Raw genomic sequence first — 21,800 nt, 5'->3', positions numbered from 1 at the left:
ATGCAGTGAAATCTCGTTGCAACGATACCAGGCGTACCAGAGAAAAGTATTGTTGTACAGGAAGTTATCGTTACATTGTGTTTCATTTTTTTGACAGGTGCATAGGTAAACATCCCACAGTTCAGCTACATTAATTACCAGATAATTCATAACATTTAATTCTGACAAAGACAAGATTTGAGAGCAAAAAGCACAAAGAATAAATAATAATTAAAATAAGAGTGGCTTAACTCACGTTCAGTTGGCAGCAGCGTGCTGTACACTATTATCTACCATGTTAACTTATTTTTGTTCTGGTTGATCAAACAGGGGTTGTTTTTTTTGTGCAAAGAACTACAATATTCATGGCAGCATATTGCTCATAGCACTGCTAAACACTACTACCAAATCCTTCTCATTTCGCCTTATCCAACTCGTACCAGGTCGGGAAATTTATGGCACTTCTCCACCTTCTCTCTCCTTTCACGATTCCTCTTCTATCATTTTGTCCCAGTCCAGGTTTCTTCTTGCACCACTTTTTATTGAACTGATCCACCTTGATCTAGGTCTCACTCTCGCTCTTTTTTTCCTCAAACTTCATCTCCGTCATCTGTTTTGGTACTTTTTTAAAAATTTTGCCTTACGTTCACCGACACAGATAGGCCTTATGGTGACGATCGGACGGGAAAGGGCCAGGTGTGGGAAGGAAGCAGCTGTGGCCTTAATTAAAGTACAGCCCCAGCACTTGCCTGGTGTGAAAATGGGATACCACGGAAAACCATCTTCAGGGCTGCCGACAGTGGGGTTCGAACCCACTATCTCCCGAATACTGGGAATTTAGAATTTTCCATTTGGAATTGCTGGGCGGGCAATAATTCCATTGTGGAGATTTATCTTCCGTATGCAGTTATCAGACTGTGGCTCTTATAAGGGCTTCTGATAAGTTCACCTGCATACACCCCAGCGTCAGTGGGTAGGGTCTGACACATCCCACTCTGATGAGTCTAGTGTCAGACCTAAGACGAAATGCTGGTTAATAGAGCAAACACCTGAAAAGCCTTACATATGATATGTTTTTGACATACTGGATACTGGCCGCACTTAAGCGACTGTAGCTGTCGATCTCGGTACCTAGATCTGAGGGCTAGTTCGTGGTCCACTCAGCCTTCGTTATTATAACTGAGGAGCTATCTGATGGTGAGATAGTGGCCCCGGTCTAGAAGGCCGAGAGGATTCGTTGTGCCGACCAGACGGCACCTCATATTTGCAGGCCTTTGGGCTAAGCAGCAGTCGCTTGATAAGCCATGGCCCTTTGGTATTGTTGCGCCGTGGGGTTTGTTTTGTTTTATAGGTATTTGAAACTGTCCACAATTTTAAGGCTTTGACACAAACGCAGATAGGTCTTATGGTGACGATGGGACAGGAAAGGCCTAGGAATTGGAAGGAAGCGGCCGTGGCCTTAATTAAAGTACAGCCCCCAGCATTTGCCTGGTGTGAAAATCGGAAACCACAGAAAACCATCTCCAGGGCTGCCAACAGTAGGGTTCGAACCCACTATCTCCCGGATGCGAGCCGCACGCTCCTAACCACATGGCCAACTCGCCCGGTGGTCTTGCTTTTGTCTGTGCTGATTTTCAAGGTATAATTTGATTATTAATGACTGGAAATAATTAATGAAAGAGGGGCCCATTGTAACATCTTTCATAAAGTACAGAATGGTTACTGTGGTGTGCATGTCCAACCCATTCCTCTACGGGGTCAGGTATGAAGTGAGATGAATCTTGGTTGCCAGTTTTTATGACCGGATGCCCTTCCTGATATCAGAGGAGTTAATGATAAATTTCATGTGACTTCTTTTTTTAATCCAAATTCCATTTTTGCATTTTGGTCCTGAGATTTTTCTAAGGATTTTCCTTTCTTGTTTTTTTTTTGATCATGTTTATTTGAAATTTGCCATCAATTATAATAGTTTCAGATGCACATAAAGTGCTTCTATTTTCTGTATAATTTTGCCTTTTTTGATGTAGTTCTTACAATGTGTCTGTTCCTAGTAATTTTGTATGCTCTTTGAAGTTTTGCACTTCATTCATTGTTAGCTTGCTTATTTAACCCTGCTGGTTCAATAATTTCACCTAGAGACTTATATTTGTTTACTTGAGCAATATTTCCATATTTGGTGATTAATAGTTGACTGTTGAAATCTGATCTAGTCCCTTCCATATATTTTGTTGTTTCATAAGAAATTTGGAGTCTTGTTTCATGGAGTTTTTCTACAGACTGGATTGCTTCCTGTCTGTTGTTGGATGGGACAGCAATATCATTATCAAATGCAAATATATTAACCATTCGCGGGTGGCGGTCATTCAAGGCCATAGGTGGCAAAGAAAATAAAAGAATAAAAATGAATGCAAAATTTTGGGAAATTTACTAAAACCATGAAAATGTGCCTAAATATACCAGATACCTTGTTTAGGAGTGGAAATCCAGATTTGAAGTGGTTTGAAGGCAAAATAAAAATCGTAAAATCATTTTTTCATTGGAAGAATGGCACAAGGCACACTCCACTTTATGATGTGACAGTGGTTAATTTTCTCTAGAACACCCTATATGTGTTATTTTTTTTATTATAATCTATAAGTTTCATCTCCATATTGATTTTATTCACAATATAAAGTCTAAAAGTCTCCACCTTATCAATACATTTATTACATTACATTTATTACATTACCTTATCAATACATTTATTACATAGTGTGTAGGAGACTTTTAGACTTTATATTATTACCCTATATGTGTTCACTCTTTTTCTGAAGCATATTTCCTTCCCCATGAGCAAAGTGCAGATTCCAGAAAATAAGTAAAAACTCATCCCTGGAGAACACATCACTAAAAAATTGCATTTTTTTAAAACCCGGGCATAGAAAAATAGTCTTTGACATCTGGCAAGGGGTGAAGCCCCATGTTGATGATGACACCAATAAATGCCTTTATGTCACCCAATGTTGGGTGATGCCAATTTCTCATTGTGCTTTTTTTGTGGCCGGTGTTGCCTGTATCTTCCTTTCGTCCCCATGTAATTTAGTTTCACTGAGCATATCATCAAATATTTTCTCATCAAAAAATAGATGAAAATATTCCACAGGAGGCACATCAGTATCAAAGTGTGATGGTAATATTGGCCCTTGATCAATATTACGAACGGGAATAATGTTTGTTGGCCCAGGGTCGCTATTACGTCCGTCCAGTTGTCCGCACTTTCGCTATCTGTGTCAGTGCCATTTGCGTCGTTGTTGCACTCAGGCGAGCTGGAGGAAGAATTTTTGTCCTCAGACTCACATTCACTAAAATCAGACACTTCTTCATCCGTATCATCCAATATTGACTCTATGTCTGTATCACTAATCCATTTTCGCGATGCCATTTTACCAGAAAACCACAAAAATACGTAAGAAGTATGCACACGAGAAAACTGCGTCACGCTACGTATGCATTATGTAACTCCCACAAACAGGAGAACAAACTCGGCAAGATACTGCGGGAATTTCCCTCAGCGGAAGAGTTGAAAGAACAGCTCCTGCCATCTCTGAGCATATTTGGGTACCTCCTCAGCTAATAAACCCGTGATTTTCGAACGGAATATATATATAGGTTTCTGCCCGAAGTGTTAGAAAAGTCAACCACATATATATGTTTCCACCAGCAAAGAGTTAAGGTAAATTTTGTTTTGGAGATAATCTACCAATATTTATACCTTTAGTTTCATTTTGCCATATTGTAATCACTTTTTCCATAACTAAATTAAATAATAAGGGAGATAATACATCTCCTTGTCTGACTCCTGTTCTGATTTCAAATAGTTCAGGAATTTCTCCTAAAAATTTTACTTTCGATGTTGTTCTGTCAATGTTGTGTAATTACTTTTTACAAGAGTTTATCAAATGGAAGTGAATAATTGGGTAACCCTTTATTTTTCTTAGCTTGGTTTTGATGGTATCAATGTCAGAGGAATAGAGGTGATATCAGATGGAGGCAGCAGGAATGAGTTCAACACTTTCTGGGAGCAAAGCGACGTCGAGTTGTCCCGAGGCTTAGACATCGCTCCACGAGGACCTGTGTTTGTTCGCATCACCCATCTGCAGCACACTCCATTTACCTACCGCATTCAGGTAAGTAACATTACCATATTGATATTTTAAGGATTGCAAAAAATTACTGAGTTGCTATTTAAGTCGTGTATAGAGACGGGAATAAGAAAAGGAGCACACACAACACAATGGCAGGTCAGCGAAGGAGCAACAGAAAGAGGACACAGGGGAAAAAGGTGGAAACACGAAAGGACATGGACAATCTTTACACCCTCAAATAGACAGGCTCTCTCCTCATCAATCTCACTTCTCTACATCGCATATCTTCTCGGCCCCTGACAAGCTCATTTCTGCTTCCCAACTTCATCAGGAGGGCAGGCATCAACACTCGTTGAGGAGCCATCTTCACAGATCTTCAGTCAGGATAATATAGACGTTGATTCCCATAGGGATGCAAATAGCTAGTTGTTTCATTATGCAGAAAATTTGAAATTAAACACCATTGTGAAGAGAAATAAGTGAAACAGAGTGCAGTATTAGAACAGTTGAGAATGAACATACCACTTAGTTGAGCAGCTCGTCTCCTTTCTTCCGAGTCTTCCCAGCCCAAACTTTGCAATATTTTTGTAACACTACTCTATTGTCGGAAATCACCCAGAACAAATTGAGCTGTTTTTCTTTGGCTTTTTCCAGTTCTTGAATCAAGTATTGCTGGTGAGGTCCCATACACTGGAACCATACTCTGGTTGGGGGTCTTACTAGAGACTTATATGCCCTCTCCTTTACATCCTTACTACAACCCCTAAATACCCTCATAACCATGAGCAGAGATGTGACTAGAGACAGAGGTGAATTGTGCAACGTACATAAATTAGGCCTACTATACTTACGCATAGTGGTTTGCAGGACATTCAGTCATGGAGAAGAAGAAAGCTAGACAGTTTACAAATGATGAAAAATTAAACTTTATTAAGAGAGTGGATGATAATCCACACATGAAATGTGTGCAAATTGCCCAGATGTTGGATATTCCTACGATAACTTCAAACATAATTGTAAGCGACTTGTATAGTTGGCGGCTCTAAGGATAGTTTTTCTTGACGTTTTGCTATGTTGGTGTTCTTAAAATGTATTCTTTCATTATTTATTTTATTAAGTATAATTGTAAACACTTGTTTCTTTGTTTTCATTGTCATTATTTTTACGTTCAAATCTAACCTTAAAGTTAACAGTGTAATTGTTTTTCATTTTTTAGCACATTCCCTGTTTAGGACATTATTTACTTTTTGGCCCCCATATAAACGTCCTAATCAGTTTTGGCTGTATAAATTTTCCAGCTAATTCATTCCTGGTTGCCAGCGTTTTGCCCCAGTGTGCTAATTTGGGCTCATCAGTTAGTAAATAGCCAAGGAATTGCTGAGATGTCAATTTATCTTTGATTTACTAAAATTGCCACTGATCAGCTCGCTTTGGTCACAGATCAACGTTTTGTGCACTGAAACCCTCCTTGATACATGCTCCTAACAACAGTTAAAACCACATCAAAACCCATTTGATGGTTCTCGAGGTTAGCTCCCACAAACAGAGACAGACATACATCTATGGGAAATTAGGTATGTGTTTTATAAAAATGGCATTTTCTTGATTTGCCAGTCCACTGTTTACATCCTCTTTGTTTATTCCATCACAGGCTGTTCTCCAACAACTGTGTAGTATGGAATAATTTTTTCTGTGTTGTCCATAGGTGGAGAATACTGGCCAGCCCAGAATGGGAACTGTTCGTATTTTCATGGCCCCGAAATTTGATGAACGTGGCGTACCATTTGTGCTGCGTCAACAGAGAATTCTCTTCATTGAATTGGATAAATTCCAAACTATGTGTAAGTATAATCATATAAGAGAGCTAAATGTAAATAGGGCTAAAGATCTCTTTAGTAGGCTTATAGCTATCATCATATTTTGTGGAATCTTATAAGGAGACTGAAGAGGAGTTTCACAGTTTCATGCCAGTCATATACTGGGGCTGTACCTCAATTAAGACCAAGGCCATTTTCCTTCCCACTTCTAGCCCTTCCCTATCTCATTGTCACCATAATACCTATCCGTGGCTGTAATAAAGAGTAAATATTATGAGTTCTTGAGCACATGCTAAGAGTAAACGGAGCTGGAGCAATGACAAAGAACAAATATTCGACTAGACGGCCAAAAGGAAAGAGCACTTTAACAGCTATAACAAAGAGTAAAATATTGTGAGTAATCTAGCAAATAGTTTGATAGAAAATACTATACTATGAGCTCTTTGACAAACTGTAGTATTATCGGCACACTTTATGTTGGTGCATTTGTGTACGGGGGTGAGGAGTAAGGAGGGAGCTGTCTCGGTTCCGGTAGTGCTGCCAACTGAATGAATATGAAATCTGAATTGAATCAAGAATATGATCGATCGATATGAAGTTTCTAAACCCTTATTATCTTAAGCCAATAACTGTGTCACATACACATTATATAACATTATATAACATTTCTCGATGTGAGTCTTGTTCCTAGCATGAATTCTATAGTTTGGCTTTGTTGTGTAAACAACAACAGTACTAGTACGTTATGTGTACGCCAGATGTCACACAACGATGTTTAAGCGATTCGTGGTTTGTGTTTCAAAGGTTGCCAGTACGAATCTCAAAGATTGCCGAGGTTGACCGATTCAGCACTAGGGTGTAAATGCACCAAAATAAAGTGTGCCGATAATAGTGGGATTGTCATATTTTCACATCTTTCTGTAAAATGAGAGAACAATACAGGTACTTAACAGATAGTGAGGAAATTTAAAGGTATACATTAGCAAAAACCAAGTAATTTAAACAAATAAGGTGATCTTAACCCCTTGAGTGAGCATTAATTCTCCACGTGCCATGTATATATATTTCTTGCTTTAGGTACGATTTCACTGTCACTTGTATCAGATGGAATATCACTTTCACTGTCTGGCTCCATGGCTAAATGGTTAGCGTGCTGGCCTTTGGTCACAGGAGTCATGGGTTCGTTTCCCAGCAAGGTCGGGAATTTATCATTGGTTAATTTCTCTGGCACGGGGGCTGGGTATATGTGTCGTCTTCATCACCATTTCATCCTCATCATGATGCGCAGGTCGCCTACGGGAGTCAAATCGAAAGACCTGCACCTGGCGAACCGAACATGACCTCGGACACTCCCAGCACTAAAAGCCATACGCCATTTCATTACTTTCACTTTGTATCTCATCACTAACAAAATGTTCAAATATTGTCAATGGTTCAGGATTATCCCCAAAGTTAGCACGAATCCCACTACTGCCGATAAAATCGAATCTGTTGCGCGGCCCTCCTAACGTAACCCAGCCAGTCTGAACGTCTTCAATTTCTTCACATTCGTGCCTGTCGTCATGGAATCATAATTCGATTCAGAAGAATAATTGTCACTTTCGTCTTCACTTTCACCGCAAAGGAAGAGCATTCGCTCAATATCACTGCTAAACTACTTTTTTTACACTCAGGGGTTATAGCACAAAAGCCATATTGCTTCGGCTGCTGACCACACAGAAAACGTGTGTGCATGGCCACATGAATTCTACATGGAATACGATATTCCATGAAAATGAAATGTAGTACTTTGTTGCAAAATAAGGTCAATAGATGTCAGAAGTATCTATAAATTTCTGATGCTTATAAGTAGTTGATACAATCTGTAATAAACACACGAACTTGGATGATGCTTGTAAGCAGTTCACACAACTTGCGAATAATTACCTTGACATTTATAAGCGGTTGGTACCAGGAAGGGATTAAGACGTAGACTTTCATGACCACTAAATTACATTATAATATAGGATCCTGGTTGCAGGTTTGAAACGCATCAGCATATAATAAGTATTACACGACTTAACACCCCTAAAATTACATTTTATAAAGAAAGTTGTACTTCACCAGGAAGTCTATGAAAAAATCCTCAGCCTGTTTTCCAGTCATTCGATTGGGTCACGAATGGAATGAATGAAGTCCCCATCTAGCTTGGAAGATGAACAAGGGGAGTGTGTATGTGAGGATCTGCAAAAGGCAGAAGTATTCAGTCAGCAGTATGTAAAGATTGATGGTTACAAGGATAATCAATCAATCAATCAATCAATCAATCAATCAATCAATCAATCAATCAATCAATACTGATCTGCATTTAGGGCAGTCGCCCAGGTGGCAGATTCCCTATCTGTTGCTTTCCTAGCCTTTTCCTAAATGATTTCAAAGAAACTGGAAATTTATTGAACGTCTCCCTTGGTAAGTTATTCCAATCCCTAACTCCCCTTCCTATAAATGAATATTTGCCCCACCGGGCGAGTTGGCCGTGCGCGTTGAGGCGCGCGGCTGTGAGCTTGCATCCGGGAGATAGTAGGTTCGAATCCCACTATCGGCAGCCCTGAAGATGGTTTTCCGTGGTTTCCCATTTTCACACCAGGCAAATGCTGGGGCTGTACCTTAATTAAGGCCACGGCCGCTTCCTTCCAACTCCTAGGCCTTTCCTATCCCATCGTCGCCATAAGACCTATCTGTGTCGGAGCGACGTAAAGCCCCTAGCAAAAAAAAAAAAATATTTGCCCCAGTTTGTCCTCTTGAATTCCAACTTTATCTTCATATTGTGATCTTTCCTACTTTTATAAACGCCATTCAAACTTATTCGTCTACTAATGTCATTCCACGCCAACTCTCCGCTGACAGCTCGGAACATACCACTTGCAAGTGATAAAAATCATTGTTATACGTATTGAAGATACTGAATGTAGGATGCTAAAAGGTTTGTTTGTGATAAAACAAACCTTTTAGCATCCTACATACCACTTAGTCGAGCAGCTCTTCTTCTTTCTCTCAATTCTTCCCAATCCAAACCTTGCAACATTTTTGTAACGCTACTCTTTTGTCGGAAATCACCCAGAACAAATCGAGCTGCTTTTCTTTGGATTTTTTCCACTTCTTGAATCAGGTAATACTGGTGAGGGTCCCATACACTGGAACCATACCCTAGTTGAGGTCTTACCAGAGACTTATATGCCCTCTCCTTTACATCCTTACTACAACCCCTAAACACCCTCATAACCATGTGCAGAGATCTGTACCCTTTATTTACAGTCCCATTTATGTGATTACCCCAATGAAGATCTTTCCTTATATTAACACCTAGATACTTACAATGATCCCCAAAAGGAACTTTCACCCCATCAATGCAGTAATTAAAACTGAGAGGACTTTTCCTATTTGTGAAACTCACAACCTGACTTTTAACCCCGTTTATCATCATACCATTGCCTGCTGTCCATCTCACAACATTTTCGAGATCACGCTGCAGTTGCTCACAATCTTGTAACTTATTTATCACTCTATAGAGAATAACATCATCCACAAAAAGCCTTACCTCCGATTCCACTCCTTTACTCATATCATTTATATATATAAGAAAACATAAAGGTCCGATAATACTGCCTTGAGGAATTCCCCTCTTAATTAATACAGGGTCAGATAAAGTTTCACCTACCCTAATTCTCTGAGATCTATTTTCTAGAAATATAGCAACCCATTCAGTCACTCTTTTGTCTAGTCCAATTGCACTCATTTTTGCCAGTAGTCTCCCATGATCCACCCTATCAAATGCTTTAGACAGGTCAATCGCGATACAGTCCATTTGACCTCCAGAATCCAAGATATCTGCTATATCTTGCTGGAATCCTACAAGATGAGCTTCAGTGGAATAACCTTTCCTAAAACCGAATTGCCTTCTATCGAACCAGTTATTAATTTCGCAAACATGTCTAATATAATCAGAAAGAATGCCTTCCCAAAGCTTACATACAATGCATGTCAAACTTACTGGCCTGTAATTTTCAGCTTTATGTCTATCACCCTTTCCTTTATACACAGGGGCTACTATAGCAACTCTCCATTCATCTGGTATAGTTCCTCCGACCAAACAATAATCAAATAAGTACTTCAGATATGGTACTATATCCCAACCCATAATGTCCAGATAGAGGAGGTGACTAATACTAAAGAAGTATTAAAATTTACCCATAACAGCAATGACATTTACAGTAAGATACAAAAGTTGAAAACTAGAAAAGCTGCTGGAATTGATAAGATTTCTGGGGATAAACTAAAGACAATGGGTTGGGATATAGTGCCATAAGTACTTGTTTGATTATTGTTTGCATGAAGGAACTTTACCAAATGAATGGAGAGTTGCTATAGTAGCCCCTGTATATAAAGGAAAGGGTGATAGACATAAAGCTGAAAATTATAGGCCAGTCAGTTTGACATGCATTGTATGTAAGCTTTGGGAAAGCATTCTTTCTGATTATATAAGACATGTTTGCAAAATTAATAACTGGTTTGATAGTAAGAGTTTGGGTTTAGGAAAGATTATTCCACTGAAGCCCAACTTGTAGGATTCCAGCAAGATATAGCAGATATCCTGGATTCTGGAGGTCAGTTGGACTGTATGGTGATTGACCTGTCTAAGGCATTTGATAGGGTAGATCATGGGAGACTACTGGCAAAAATGAGTGCAATTGGACTTGACAAAAGAGTGACTGAATGGGTGGCTCTGTTTCTAGAAAATAAAACTCAGAGAATTAGAGTAGGTGAAGCAGAAGCTTTATCTGTCCCTGTAAAAATTAAGAGGGGAATTCCTTCAGGCAGTATTATTGGACCTTTATGTTTTCTTATATATATCAATGATATGTGTAAAGAAGTGGAATCAGAGATAAGGCTGTTTGCAGATGATGTTATTCTGTACAGAGTAATAAATAAGTTACAAGAATGTGAACAATTGCAAAATGACCTCAATAATGTTGTGAGATGGATAGTACGCAATGGTATGTTATAAACAGGGCTAAAAGTCAGGTTGTGAGTTTCACAAATAGGAAAAGTCCTCTCAGTTTTAATTACTGCATTGATGGGGTGAAAGTTCCCCTTGGGGATCATTGTAAATACCTAGGCCTTAATATAAGGATAGATCTTCATTGGGGTAATCACATAAATATGATTGTAAATAAAGGGTACAGATCTCTGTACATGGTTATGAGAGTATTTGGGGGTTGTAGTAAGGATGTAATAGAGAGAGCATATTTGTCTCTAGTGAGACCCCAACTAGAGTATGGTTCCAGTGTATGGGACCCTTACCAGAATTACTTGATTCAGGAACTGGAAAAAATCCAAAGAAAAGCAGCTCGATTTGTTCTGGGCGATTTCCGACAAAAGAGTAGCGTTACAAAAATGTTGCCAAGTTTGGGCTGGGAAGACTTGGGAGAAAGGAGACGAGCTGCTTTACTAAGTGGTATGTTCCGAGCTGTCAGTAGAGAGATGGCGTGGGAGGACATCTGTAGACGAATAAATTTGGATGGTGTCTTTAAAAGTAGGAAAGATCACAATATGAAGATAAAGTTGGAATTCAAGAGGACAAATTGGGGCAAATATTCATTTATAGGAAGGGGAGTTAGGGATTGGAGTAACTTACCAAGGGAGATGTTCAATAAATTTCCAATTTCTTTGCAATCATTTAAGAAAAGGCTAGGAAAACAACAGATAGGGAATCTGCCACCTGGGCGACTGCCCTAAATGCAGATCAGTAGTGATTGATTGAAGATAGGAATTGTGCCAGCTGCTGAAGACTGTCACACTCCTCTGGGGCAATGATTAATGACTGGCAGATGAAATGAAATTATATTGGAGAGTGTTGCTGGAATGAAAGATCACGAGGAAAACTGGAATACTTGGAGAAAAGCCTGTGTGACATAAAGCAAATTCTAATTCTTTGACCTAGAGAAAGCCTTTGGTAGGGTCCTACAGGATCTGATCTGGAGAGCACCGGGCGAGTTGACCGTGCGGTTAGGGGCGCGCAGCTGTGAGCTTGTAACCGGGAGATGGTTTTTGTGGTTTCCCTTTTTCACACCAGGCAAATGCTGGGGCTGTACCTTAATTAAGGCCACGGCCACTTCCTTCCTACTCGTAGGCTTTTCCTATCCCATCGTCGCCATGTCAGTGCAACGTAAAGCCAGTAGTAAAAATAAAATTAAAAAAAAAAAGATGTGGAGATCTCTCTGACACAATGAAGTATGAAAAGTGAATGTGAGCTGGATCAAAATGTTTCAAGTGTAGTCCAGTGTCCCACTAAGACTTCACCTCCTTTTAAAATCACTCCATCAGGGTTCGGCCCTCTCTCCACTACTATTCATCCTTTGCCTGGACATAGAAGCAGTCAGTATATAGTCCCCACATCCCTGGACACTTCTGTATGCAGACGATGTAGTACTCATTCAGGACACCTGTTTTGGCACTCAAAAATCAGGCGCAAATTTGGAAAGACAAAATATCTGGAAGGTGGTTCTCAAACCAGTGGTACTACCAGTATTGAGTAGGATTTGAAGAAAATGACATTCAAATACCTTAATATCTGTAAATGATTCCAACCTGGACACCTAGATTAGAGCCAATGCAGTATGGCCGAAGTAGAAACAAGTCCTAGGTGTTTTCTGTGGCAAAAAGATGTGTGAACATGTAAAGGAACACAAAACTGAAAAATGTCACAAACAAGCTGAGATAACGGATTATCAATAATGTACTTGTAATGCACTAGCAAAGATTTCATCTCTCTGAGAGGTATATTCTTGAAAATATTAGAGAAAATGTATTGGCATGCCTTGCTCAGGAGGTGTTGTTAAGATAGGTTACTGTATGGCAGGCTCGTCATCACGTTCACTTTCCGATATTTGACGCAAGGAAATAGCTGATACACATTCCGAATCAGACTCAGAATCTGTTGGTTCATTTTCAATATCCTCAAAGTCAGATCTGTCACTTTCATTCTCCAACATATTTCATCATACTTGATCAAGCTGCCTCTGGCCTCCGGATCTCAAGATAGCGGGTTCAAACCTGGCAGAGGTAGTCGGATTTTTGAAGGGCGGAAAAAAGTCCATTCGACACTCCATGTCGTATGATGTCGGCATGTAAAAGATCTCTGGTGATACATTTGGTATTTATCCAACAAAATTAATTAAATCTCAGCCATAGATGCCCAAGAGAGATCCGGTTTACTCTAGGTCCGCTAGATGGCAGACAGAGTAAACCGGAACGTCAAAATTGACGAGCAGACAGCCAGATGGCATCAAATCGAAATGTCTGCAAACGGTAGCTGAGGCCATACGATTATTATTATTATTATTATTATTATTATTATTATTATTATTATTATTATACTTGATCACTAATTTTCCATAATGAAGATGTCACACACTGTACTAAAAATGTATATTATCAATCAAAACAATATATATATATATATACACACAGAAGTAAATAACTTGCACCAAATGGAAAACTACAAAATAAAATGAAATAGAATAGCAAATCAGAGCCTGTGAAAGTTTGTTTACCAACATTACAGCAATGGCGTTAAAACATGGTCGGAAAACTACACTCATTTACTTCCGTGAAATTGTGCCCAAATAGGTTGTAAATATGAATGACACTAAACGCATGGCTGCTGTGGACATAGAGAACGACAAGAAGTAGACTGTCATGACATCTGTTGAAGAATTGAGGAAATTACGCGATGAATACGAACATGTCAAATATTCGACAGTGCCACTACAGCAGGGATCCAAGTGTTGAATATTCAACAGTTGCCAGTTCTAGGGTTAACATATTAAATTCCACCCTTTAAGAGTTAAACCATTTATATAAATCAACAATGATGATGGCATAACTATGAATGCATTAAAAATTGTTGTTTTTTTGTTACAATAGGTAATCCTTGAAATTAATTATCTGATTTCTTTGTGTTGGTTTTTTCAGTGCGCCAAGGGTCTAATATCATTGAACGACTATCTATAAATTCTTCCCTCACTATCCCATATGAGCGCACATTCCGCCAGTTGGACTCCACAAAGTTAGTTCCTGATGACCAGCAGTTCAACTACTGTGGCTGTGGGTGGCCTCAGCACCTCCTCATACCCAAGGGATCGATTGAAGGATTTCCTGTGGAGCTCTTCGTTATGGTGACCAGCTATGCTGATGACAGGGTTAGTATTGGAGTTACGAAGAAAATGCATATGAATATTTTAATAGGAAATTTAATACCAAATCCTACATGCATGCTCCTTTTTTGTTTTATTTATGGCATAAGGCATGTGCCAGAATGCATTGTCAGTTTCCCTGCAGTTGATCTCTCATTTATTAGTTGTAGCACTTTAAGAATTAAATCTTCTTTAGCATCCTCAGGTAACCTGTATGTTAAAATATTTTTCTTAAGAGTTCCCTGGTGGAGCTTCTTCTCTTGCCACCTCAATTCTTTTATCTCCTCTTCCATTCTCTTCACTATATCCCTAAAACTTGCTACTTCGTCATTGCTTTGGACTACCAATTCTGTCACCTTGTTTAGCTCCTCTTTCATTCAGTCCTTTACTTCTCTCAATTCACTGGAGCTCTCTTGTTTGCTGTGCTCCATCTCTTCCCATCTGACTGTAACAGCAGGACCAGTTCCAGGTTTCATCTGCACCTCTCCAGTGACCAACAGCACCGCCATTACTGAAGCTGCCATTGCCGGGCTCAGTCTTTTGGGTCACCCTGAATAACAACCCCCAAGAAAATTATTGTAGTTGCACCTTATTTAATATTAATCAGATTCTCAAAATGTTAGAATTATTATTATTATTATTATTATTATTATTATTATTATTATTATTATTATTATTATTATTATTATTATTATTATTAATTTTGGCCAGCTGTGGACCATGTTATTTCAGCCATTTGCATCCTTGAGCTTTAATTCTTTGCCAGTATTCCCGCATTCAATTTCTGTGAGCCTCCTTTCTTTCATCAGTCCACTTCTCGCCTGTTTTCAACTTCAGCTTTTCTTGGAATCGCTGATATACTCGAACTTTCTTCTGGAGAGAAACACATTCCTGGATGTCTTCATTTGTGATCCCTATTTTTTTTTTTAAGGTCTTTTTCAACTTTGGTGAACCAGGGTCTCTTGGTTTTCTTGTTTACAAAGTAGGATAAGATCGGTTGGTCAATCTCTGCGAGCTCAAACGTGTTATGTGGCCATAAAAATTAATCCTCCGTTTCCAAATGGTGTCCGTTATCCTTTTCACATGCAAGTACAGTTCATTGTTATGCCGTGTCCTGTACTCACCATTTTCTCTGATTGGTCCTAGGATCTTTCTCAGGATTTTTCTTTCTTTGGCTTCTAACTTTTCATTTAAACCCTTCTTGTTCAAAACAAGGCATTCTGCTGCATAAAGGCCTTCTGGACAAATGACTGAACAATAATGCCTAAGCTTAGGCTTGATGGACACTGATCTTTTGTTGTAGATATTTCTAGTTAGTTGGTATGCCACTTCCATCTTGTTGATTGTAGATGTGAATCCTGGTTTCTCAGAGTTGTTAGGTGCTATCTACTTGCCTAAGTCTTTAAACTTTTCTGCTCGTTTTATTTTCCCCTGTTCCAAAATTAACTCCCTAGGAGCTGGCTTGATATTCGTTATAAACTCTGTTTTTTCAAAGGAGATCTGGAGGCTAGTCTTTACTGCTTGGGTTTTAAGTAGGTTGATTTGTTTTGCAGCAGTATGTAGGGAATCAGAGAATATCATCTGCAAAAGCGAGGCAATCTATCGTCAGGCCAGTTCTCTTGTATCCTATTTGAAGTCCTATCCCGACCTCTTCCTTGGACATCTCTCTGCGCCATTCACGAATTATTTTCTCCGGTACACAGTTGAAGAGTATAGGCGATAATCCACCTCCCTGCCTTACACCTGTCTTGATTTCGAAGATGTCCGAAATCTCTCCACTGAATTTCACTCTAGAGGTTGTGCTGGTTAGAGTCTGTTGGATAATTGCTTTCGTTTTGTTGTCTAAACCCATCTCCTTTAGAATTTGGAGGAGTGTATGTTGATCTATAGAATCATAGGCTGTTTTGAAGTTGAAGAAGGTAACCACAGACTTCTTATTTCTGAGATTCAGATAGGAAAGAACAGACTTAAGATTCATTATTATTATTATTATTATTATTATTATTATTATTATTATTATTATTATTATTTACAAATTGCACATACTTTTTGGACTTTTTGTTCACCCAGTATTATAAAGTATAATTAAAGCATGATAGAAAATTTAAAATGCCCTACGTGAGAGGTAATGTTGTGTTCTAACCTTGGCAGATATTGGCAGGTAGTGAATGGACACCAGGTCCAAATGCAAAACAAGCTCACATTATAATTTCTGTTTATTTCAGGTGGAACAAGCAGAACCTGATGGTTGCCGTGGTGGTCACAGCTACTGTGGTCTGTTCAACCGCTTGTATCCTGACCGCAAACCTATGGGCTTCCCATTCGACCGCAATCCTCGCCAAGGTGTCCAGACCCTTCGTCAGTTCTTAACCTCAAACATGTTCGCTGCAGACATGACGATCCGCTTCACAGAGCGAACTCAAGTACGTAACACTTCAGGAAGAGCTCAACCTGCTAAACGACAAGGTCCCACACAGCGTAGGACAGTCGGTTGAGGAGCTTCAGATCATCAGCCGTTTCCTTAACGTTCTTATGTACCAGCTACAAAATGCAGACAATTCTCTTCAGCTGTTTTTATAGGTCTCAAACATAACAAAATGTAAATAATAGATATTTATGTATTTTTAAAACTAATATGATTCTATAGAAAGGTCATTGATTAACACATTTAGTCTCAGCCCTTACTTCAACCCTTCGTTCGAAACACCCAGGCTTTTTAGGACTACTTCAAGTAATTTTGAACATGATTTTTGTGTACATATTTAAAAATAATCGTTACCTTATTATTCTGAAAGAATGATGAAGGATGCTTTACAAGGTAAGAATTAAGTGTCAACACCAGTACTTATATTTTCAAAATGTATTTGGAAGAACAGTCAAATTATGATAAGAAAAAGATCTATATAATTTGTTTATTAATTGTAATCACTTCTATGGCATTCTCTGTTCAAAGAACTTTATGAATAAATCTTCAACTGCTGATTGGACATTGGCTGTCCACATGCAAACTTGTTTTTGTTTACTGCAGTTTGGAGCAGTTCAGCAGATGAAGTTTGAAACTGCATTCTTAAATGTTTAAGCCATAAAATTCAGTGTCTTTCAGGTCTATGTCTACCGATCATTTTACCTTGAAGCATTAGCTGAAGGAGCCCTTATCTATCAGGATGTCTCATCATATACTCCAGGTATTCAAGTTCCCTTTTATTGCTTGCTTTTAGAATACAGCTGAATAATATGAGACACATAGGAAACAGTTGCTTTCAACGTCTATCCAGATGGCGCGAGGGTATCATGTTGGCCCATGATACTGTGCATCTTGTTTTGCCTAATAATTATCTAACTAGTCGACAGAAATCAACAGCATCAAAGAGAAAAGACTAGTAAATGTATCTGTGGTAACTCAAACCTGAATTCTGGTTGTACGGGTGAACTTACAACACAACAAATGTGTCACCAATTTGTATTTGGAATATGGAACACACAAGCGTTTTATGTGGCCAGCCTGAGTGAAGGTCACAAATCAGAAATATTGTCAGTATTATTCGAAGAACATTTTAGTTTTAAAGCAGATAAAATTCTGGCAGATCAGCATCTCCAAAAACTATAAGAGTAGTTTGTGAGATGTAAAACTGGAAACATTATGCTCTTATGTGAGAAGTAAGGGAGGTCATTTACTAGTCCTCTCAATGTCCTGGATGAATAATGAAACACTGAATAAATATCTAGTTTTGAGGCAGGAAATGGAGATAGGTCAAGGATTCAAACAGAAAGAGCACTTGTTTATAATAATAAGAAGAAGAAGACGAAGAAATGTTTAAGTATAGATCCATTTTGACTGCTAATAAAAAAGTTCTATTAGACTAAACTATTTAATAATTACTTTTTATGACCAACTTTCATGAAGAAAGTTTAAAATTTATCATTCGGTCTTACAGTGAAATTGTTTACATCTGTCCCAAGATTCTGTTCTTAGTTTTCACTTCCTTTCTTCAAGTTGCAATTGTTATCTTGTGCATATCTTATAATATAACAAATTAAAGTTATTGTAGAATATTATTTATTTTATTTTTCCTCCATTCATCATCAATTTCTCTCTCCAGCCCCTTTCCATCTTCTTCCTTTATCAACCACCATTGCTGCTTCTTAATAGCATTCCACTTTTATTACTTTACTAGCAGTTACCTGTGGCTTCGCTCACGTGGATTTTGTAATTTGATCAAAGTACTGTAATTGTTCCTCGGTACTGTACTAAGACATTATCTGAAAATCCCTAAAGTAAAAACTCGCCAAAAAATTGGGTTTCATTTACCACAGAAACTCTTTGTAAACCATGTTTCTGGTACTGCCTTTTGGGGCTAAGATGACCATGTGACAAAGAACTGTACATGTGAGAAAGTCTTCTCTCTTATCGAGAAAAAAAATATATATATATACATGTTTCTTTATTTTTAAAGGAGATTCCAAATACGTATTTCCATGACTGTAACATCTTCAGTTTTTGAGATATAAGTATCCTCATAAAATATAATTAAAGCTTTTCTCTTCTTTTTACCCCCATTAAGTACCTTTTCTGAAAACAAAAACATACATGTTCCCGTGTTTTTAAAGGACTTCGCAAATACCAAGTTTCATACCTGTAATATGTTAAGTGTTTGACATATAATGTAGATATACCGGTACTCATTAAAAGAATTCACCCACTTTTTCATTTTTTTCAGCACCTTAAGTGGATTTTCCAAAAACAAAGATACATATTTAATGAACATTGGTTTTCGTGGCTCATAGTATTAACGTAAATAAACAAATGAATACTGAATTAAAGCCACTATATTTATTTAATGAAGCCAAGCTTTCAGCCAAATTTCATTGGCCTTCATCAGGGCATGTTAAGTTCTGCTTCTGACAGTGAGCAAAGTAATTACAAGAAACATGGAAGTCATGACCGTACTATCCACAGCCTACCCCACTAATTGGACTCGAGGATCATTGTGCTGTGATTCACCGCCCTCTGTCGATGGGTTCGTGAGAGTGTCCCGCTGTTCCATTGTGGTGTTATGCATGTATTTCTGGAGTACAGGTCTCCATGTATTTGATAATTTGAAGCCATCTTCCCTGTTGATGTTATTTGGGTACAGCTCTATCTCTATGGCTTCTCTTACCAGTCGAACATAAAAGTCTTTTACAGGCGCAATGACCTTCGCCTGGTCAAAGAGGATTTCATGGTCTGTACTGTAGAAATGTTCTGCTATGGTAGACTAGCTTATGGCATTCTCCGTGGAGGATGAAAGAGCGACATTCTTTACTGACCTAATGTGTTCTTTCACCCTGGTGCTGACAAGCCTTTTCGTCATGCTAATATATGTGCAACCATAACCACATGGAACTTCATACTCGCCCGGTGTTTCAAGATGTGGTTTTTCTAAACAAGGTGGAAAATAAAAAATACTTAGTTGTGAATCTGATTGGAAACCGTCAGGATTTCGACTCATCACTAAATTGACTTATTGGTTAAACCAATAACCGAATGTTGTTTGTGCCGATTATGTGAGTAGCCAGCCATGGGCCTTCTCCATTCCATAGATACATGTCAACAAATGACTAGGCTGTTCATTTCTACTGAGGTTCATTATTGACACAGTATAACATAATTATGAAGGATATGTATTCTAGCATTGTACGCAGGGTTAAGTACACATGTGAGTACCGTAGGCTAAGTACAGAAACTGACAGTAACCGTAGGTGAACACCGTTATCACTAGAGCCTGGAAATTCTGGCATGTATTTTTGCTAAAATAGGCAGGCAAATAAGCACTTGGCATTTAGGAAATAGGCAGTAACATAATTAAAATAGACATTTGTAACGACAAAAATAGGCACTAAAATAATAAAGATGCTTTAATGTAAGCTACATAACACACATCTGCATCACATTTTAGTACATCCACCTGTGGATGGGCATGATAGAACAGCGTCAGTGGTATCCCCTGTCTGTCTTAAGAGGAGGAGACTGAAAGGGTACCGGGGAGTGTGAGTTGGCGACCACGGTTCCTCTAGCTTAGTCTCGAGGGCATTTTCAGCAGTAGGACAACACATGCATGATTACAATCACATGTTTACTGACATTAAGCAGGATATGGAAATCTTCAAAGTTATGAATAAAGGACCCCTGCTTAACATAGCAGAAAACTGCTTTATACATTTGGACCAATATTTAAAATCCAAATTACAATCTTAATGACATTTCTGAAAAAATGATTATTCTATTTGACCTGCTCATTCATATTTTCAGAAACACAAAATCAAATAGTCAAGGTCCAATTTTTTGTTCTATTTACAGTAATTAAATGAAATAAGTTTCATAATGATAGATCCGTATTGAACTGTGAATACAATAGAGTAAATTAATGTATTATTTGGGTCCACCTTTTCAATACAAAGTGTAAAGAGTTTAAATTACATAAATGTTTAGGGACTAGTTTCGACCTAGTACTAGGTCATTGTTAGCCTAAAGTAAAATTAAAACACAACTACCGAAGAAATTAAACAATGTAATGGCACATAAGGTCTCGTAAAACTACATACCATGTGAGATATTGTGCAGCACTATGTTAAAAAATAATAACTCTCTGAAAGAGATTCATAATAAATCCAGTGAACATTAAAAAGATGTTATTGATAGGAATCCTTGAGTTGCTGGATAAGGAGATTAGAATATGCTGGCTCTTTTAAGATGTAGGTATCCAATTGAAGAACCACTGAGCCGAAGTTACCTCATTTATTTATGATTAAGTCCAGTGCGCCATATAGCATTAAAAAATCCAGTGCGCACTAAAAAGATGTTATAGAAAAGAATTCTTGAGTTGCTGGATAAGGAGATTAGAATATGCTGGCTCCTTTAAGATACTGGTATCCAATTGAAGAACCACTTAGCCGAAGTCACGTCTTTTTTTACGATTAAAGGCCAGTGCACCGTATAGCATTAAAAAGTTGATAGGGATGGAAAATTTTCAGTTGTGGGTCAAGGAATTCAACGTATGCTGGATTCTTAAATTTGCTGCTGTATATTCGAAGAACAACTGAGATGAAGTTACATCGTTTTTTAAGATATTCATAGACGTAAAAACACATGGATGCTGGAAAGGCTCTTCAGTTTTTTGGAACTTGAAGGAAGGTCATTGTTGCACGTGGAGGCTTAAGAATCCAGAGATGTGCTACATTATGTTGAAAAATAGAGATCCATAAAAAGGTCCAGTGCGCCATATAAAAGTAACAAGTTGTAAAAGTAATCCTTAAGTTGTTGGTCATGGAAATCGAAAAAGGTTGGTTTTCATGCGATGCTGCTGTTCATTCAGAGATCAATTCAAATTACAGTATCATAATATTGTCTTCTCAAGATGTTTATAAACTTGAAATAAATGTCGATGCAAAGTATAGTGCACTATTTTATATTAAATGTTACTATACGAAAACTGGTCACTGAGACTTTCGAAAATCGGCCTGATTTTGCACAGCCTATCAGAATTCCCCTCATAATGATTGCTGTTGTTAAAGTGCAAGAATGTCAATATATTTTTGAACCCGGTTTGTGCCATTGTTTTAGAAAAAAATCAACGGAACGGAAATAGTGTCCTCTGTCCAGTACATTT

At 38.2% G+C, this 21,800-nt stretch overlaps 1 protein-coding gene across 1 annotated transcript in view; it reads left to right on the top strand.

The window, feature by feature from the left end:
- Nucleotides 1-18,210, top strand: part of LOC136886317 (phenoloxidase 2) — a 55,385-nt gene extending 37,175 nt beyond the window's left edge. The window contains exons 10-13 of the mRNA XM_068230698.1: nt 3,957-4,145; nt 5,809-5,944; nt 13,934-14,160; nt 16,380-18,210. Coding sequence (XP_068086799.1) covers nt 3,957-4,145; nt 5,809-5,944; nt 13,934-14,160; nt 16,380-16,649 — 822 coding nt within the window. The 3' untranslated portion in view covers nt 16,650-18,210. The remainder of the gene's footprint in view (nt 1-3,956; nt 4,146-5,808; nt 5,945-13,933; nt 14,161-16,379) is intronic.
- The last annotated feature ends 3,590 nt before the right edge of the window (nt 18,211-21,800 follow it).

Source organism: Anabrus simplex, chromosome X, assembly GCF_040414725.1.
Source record: "Anabrus simplex isolate iqAnaSimp1 chromosome X, ASM4041472v1, whole genome shotgun sequence".
NCBI classification, from domain to species: domain Eukaryota; kingdom Metazoa; phylum Arthropoda; class Insecta; order Orthoptera; family Tettigoniidae; genus Anabrus; species Anabrus simplex.
Note: the sequence above shows the minus strand (reverse complement) of the source record. Positions and strands in the feature narration are given on the sequence as shown.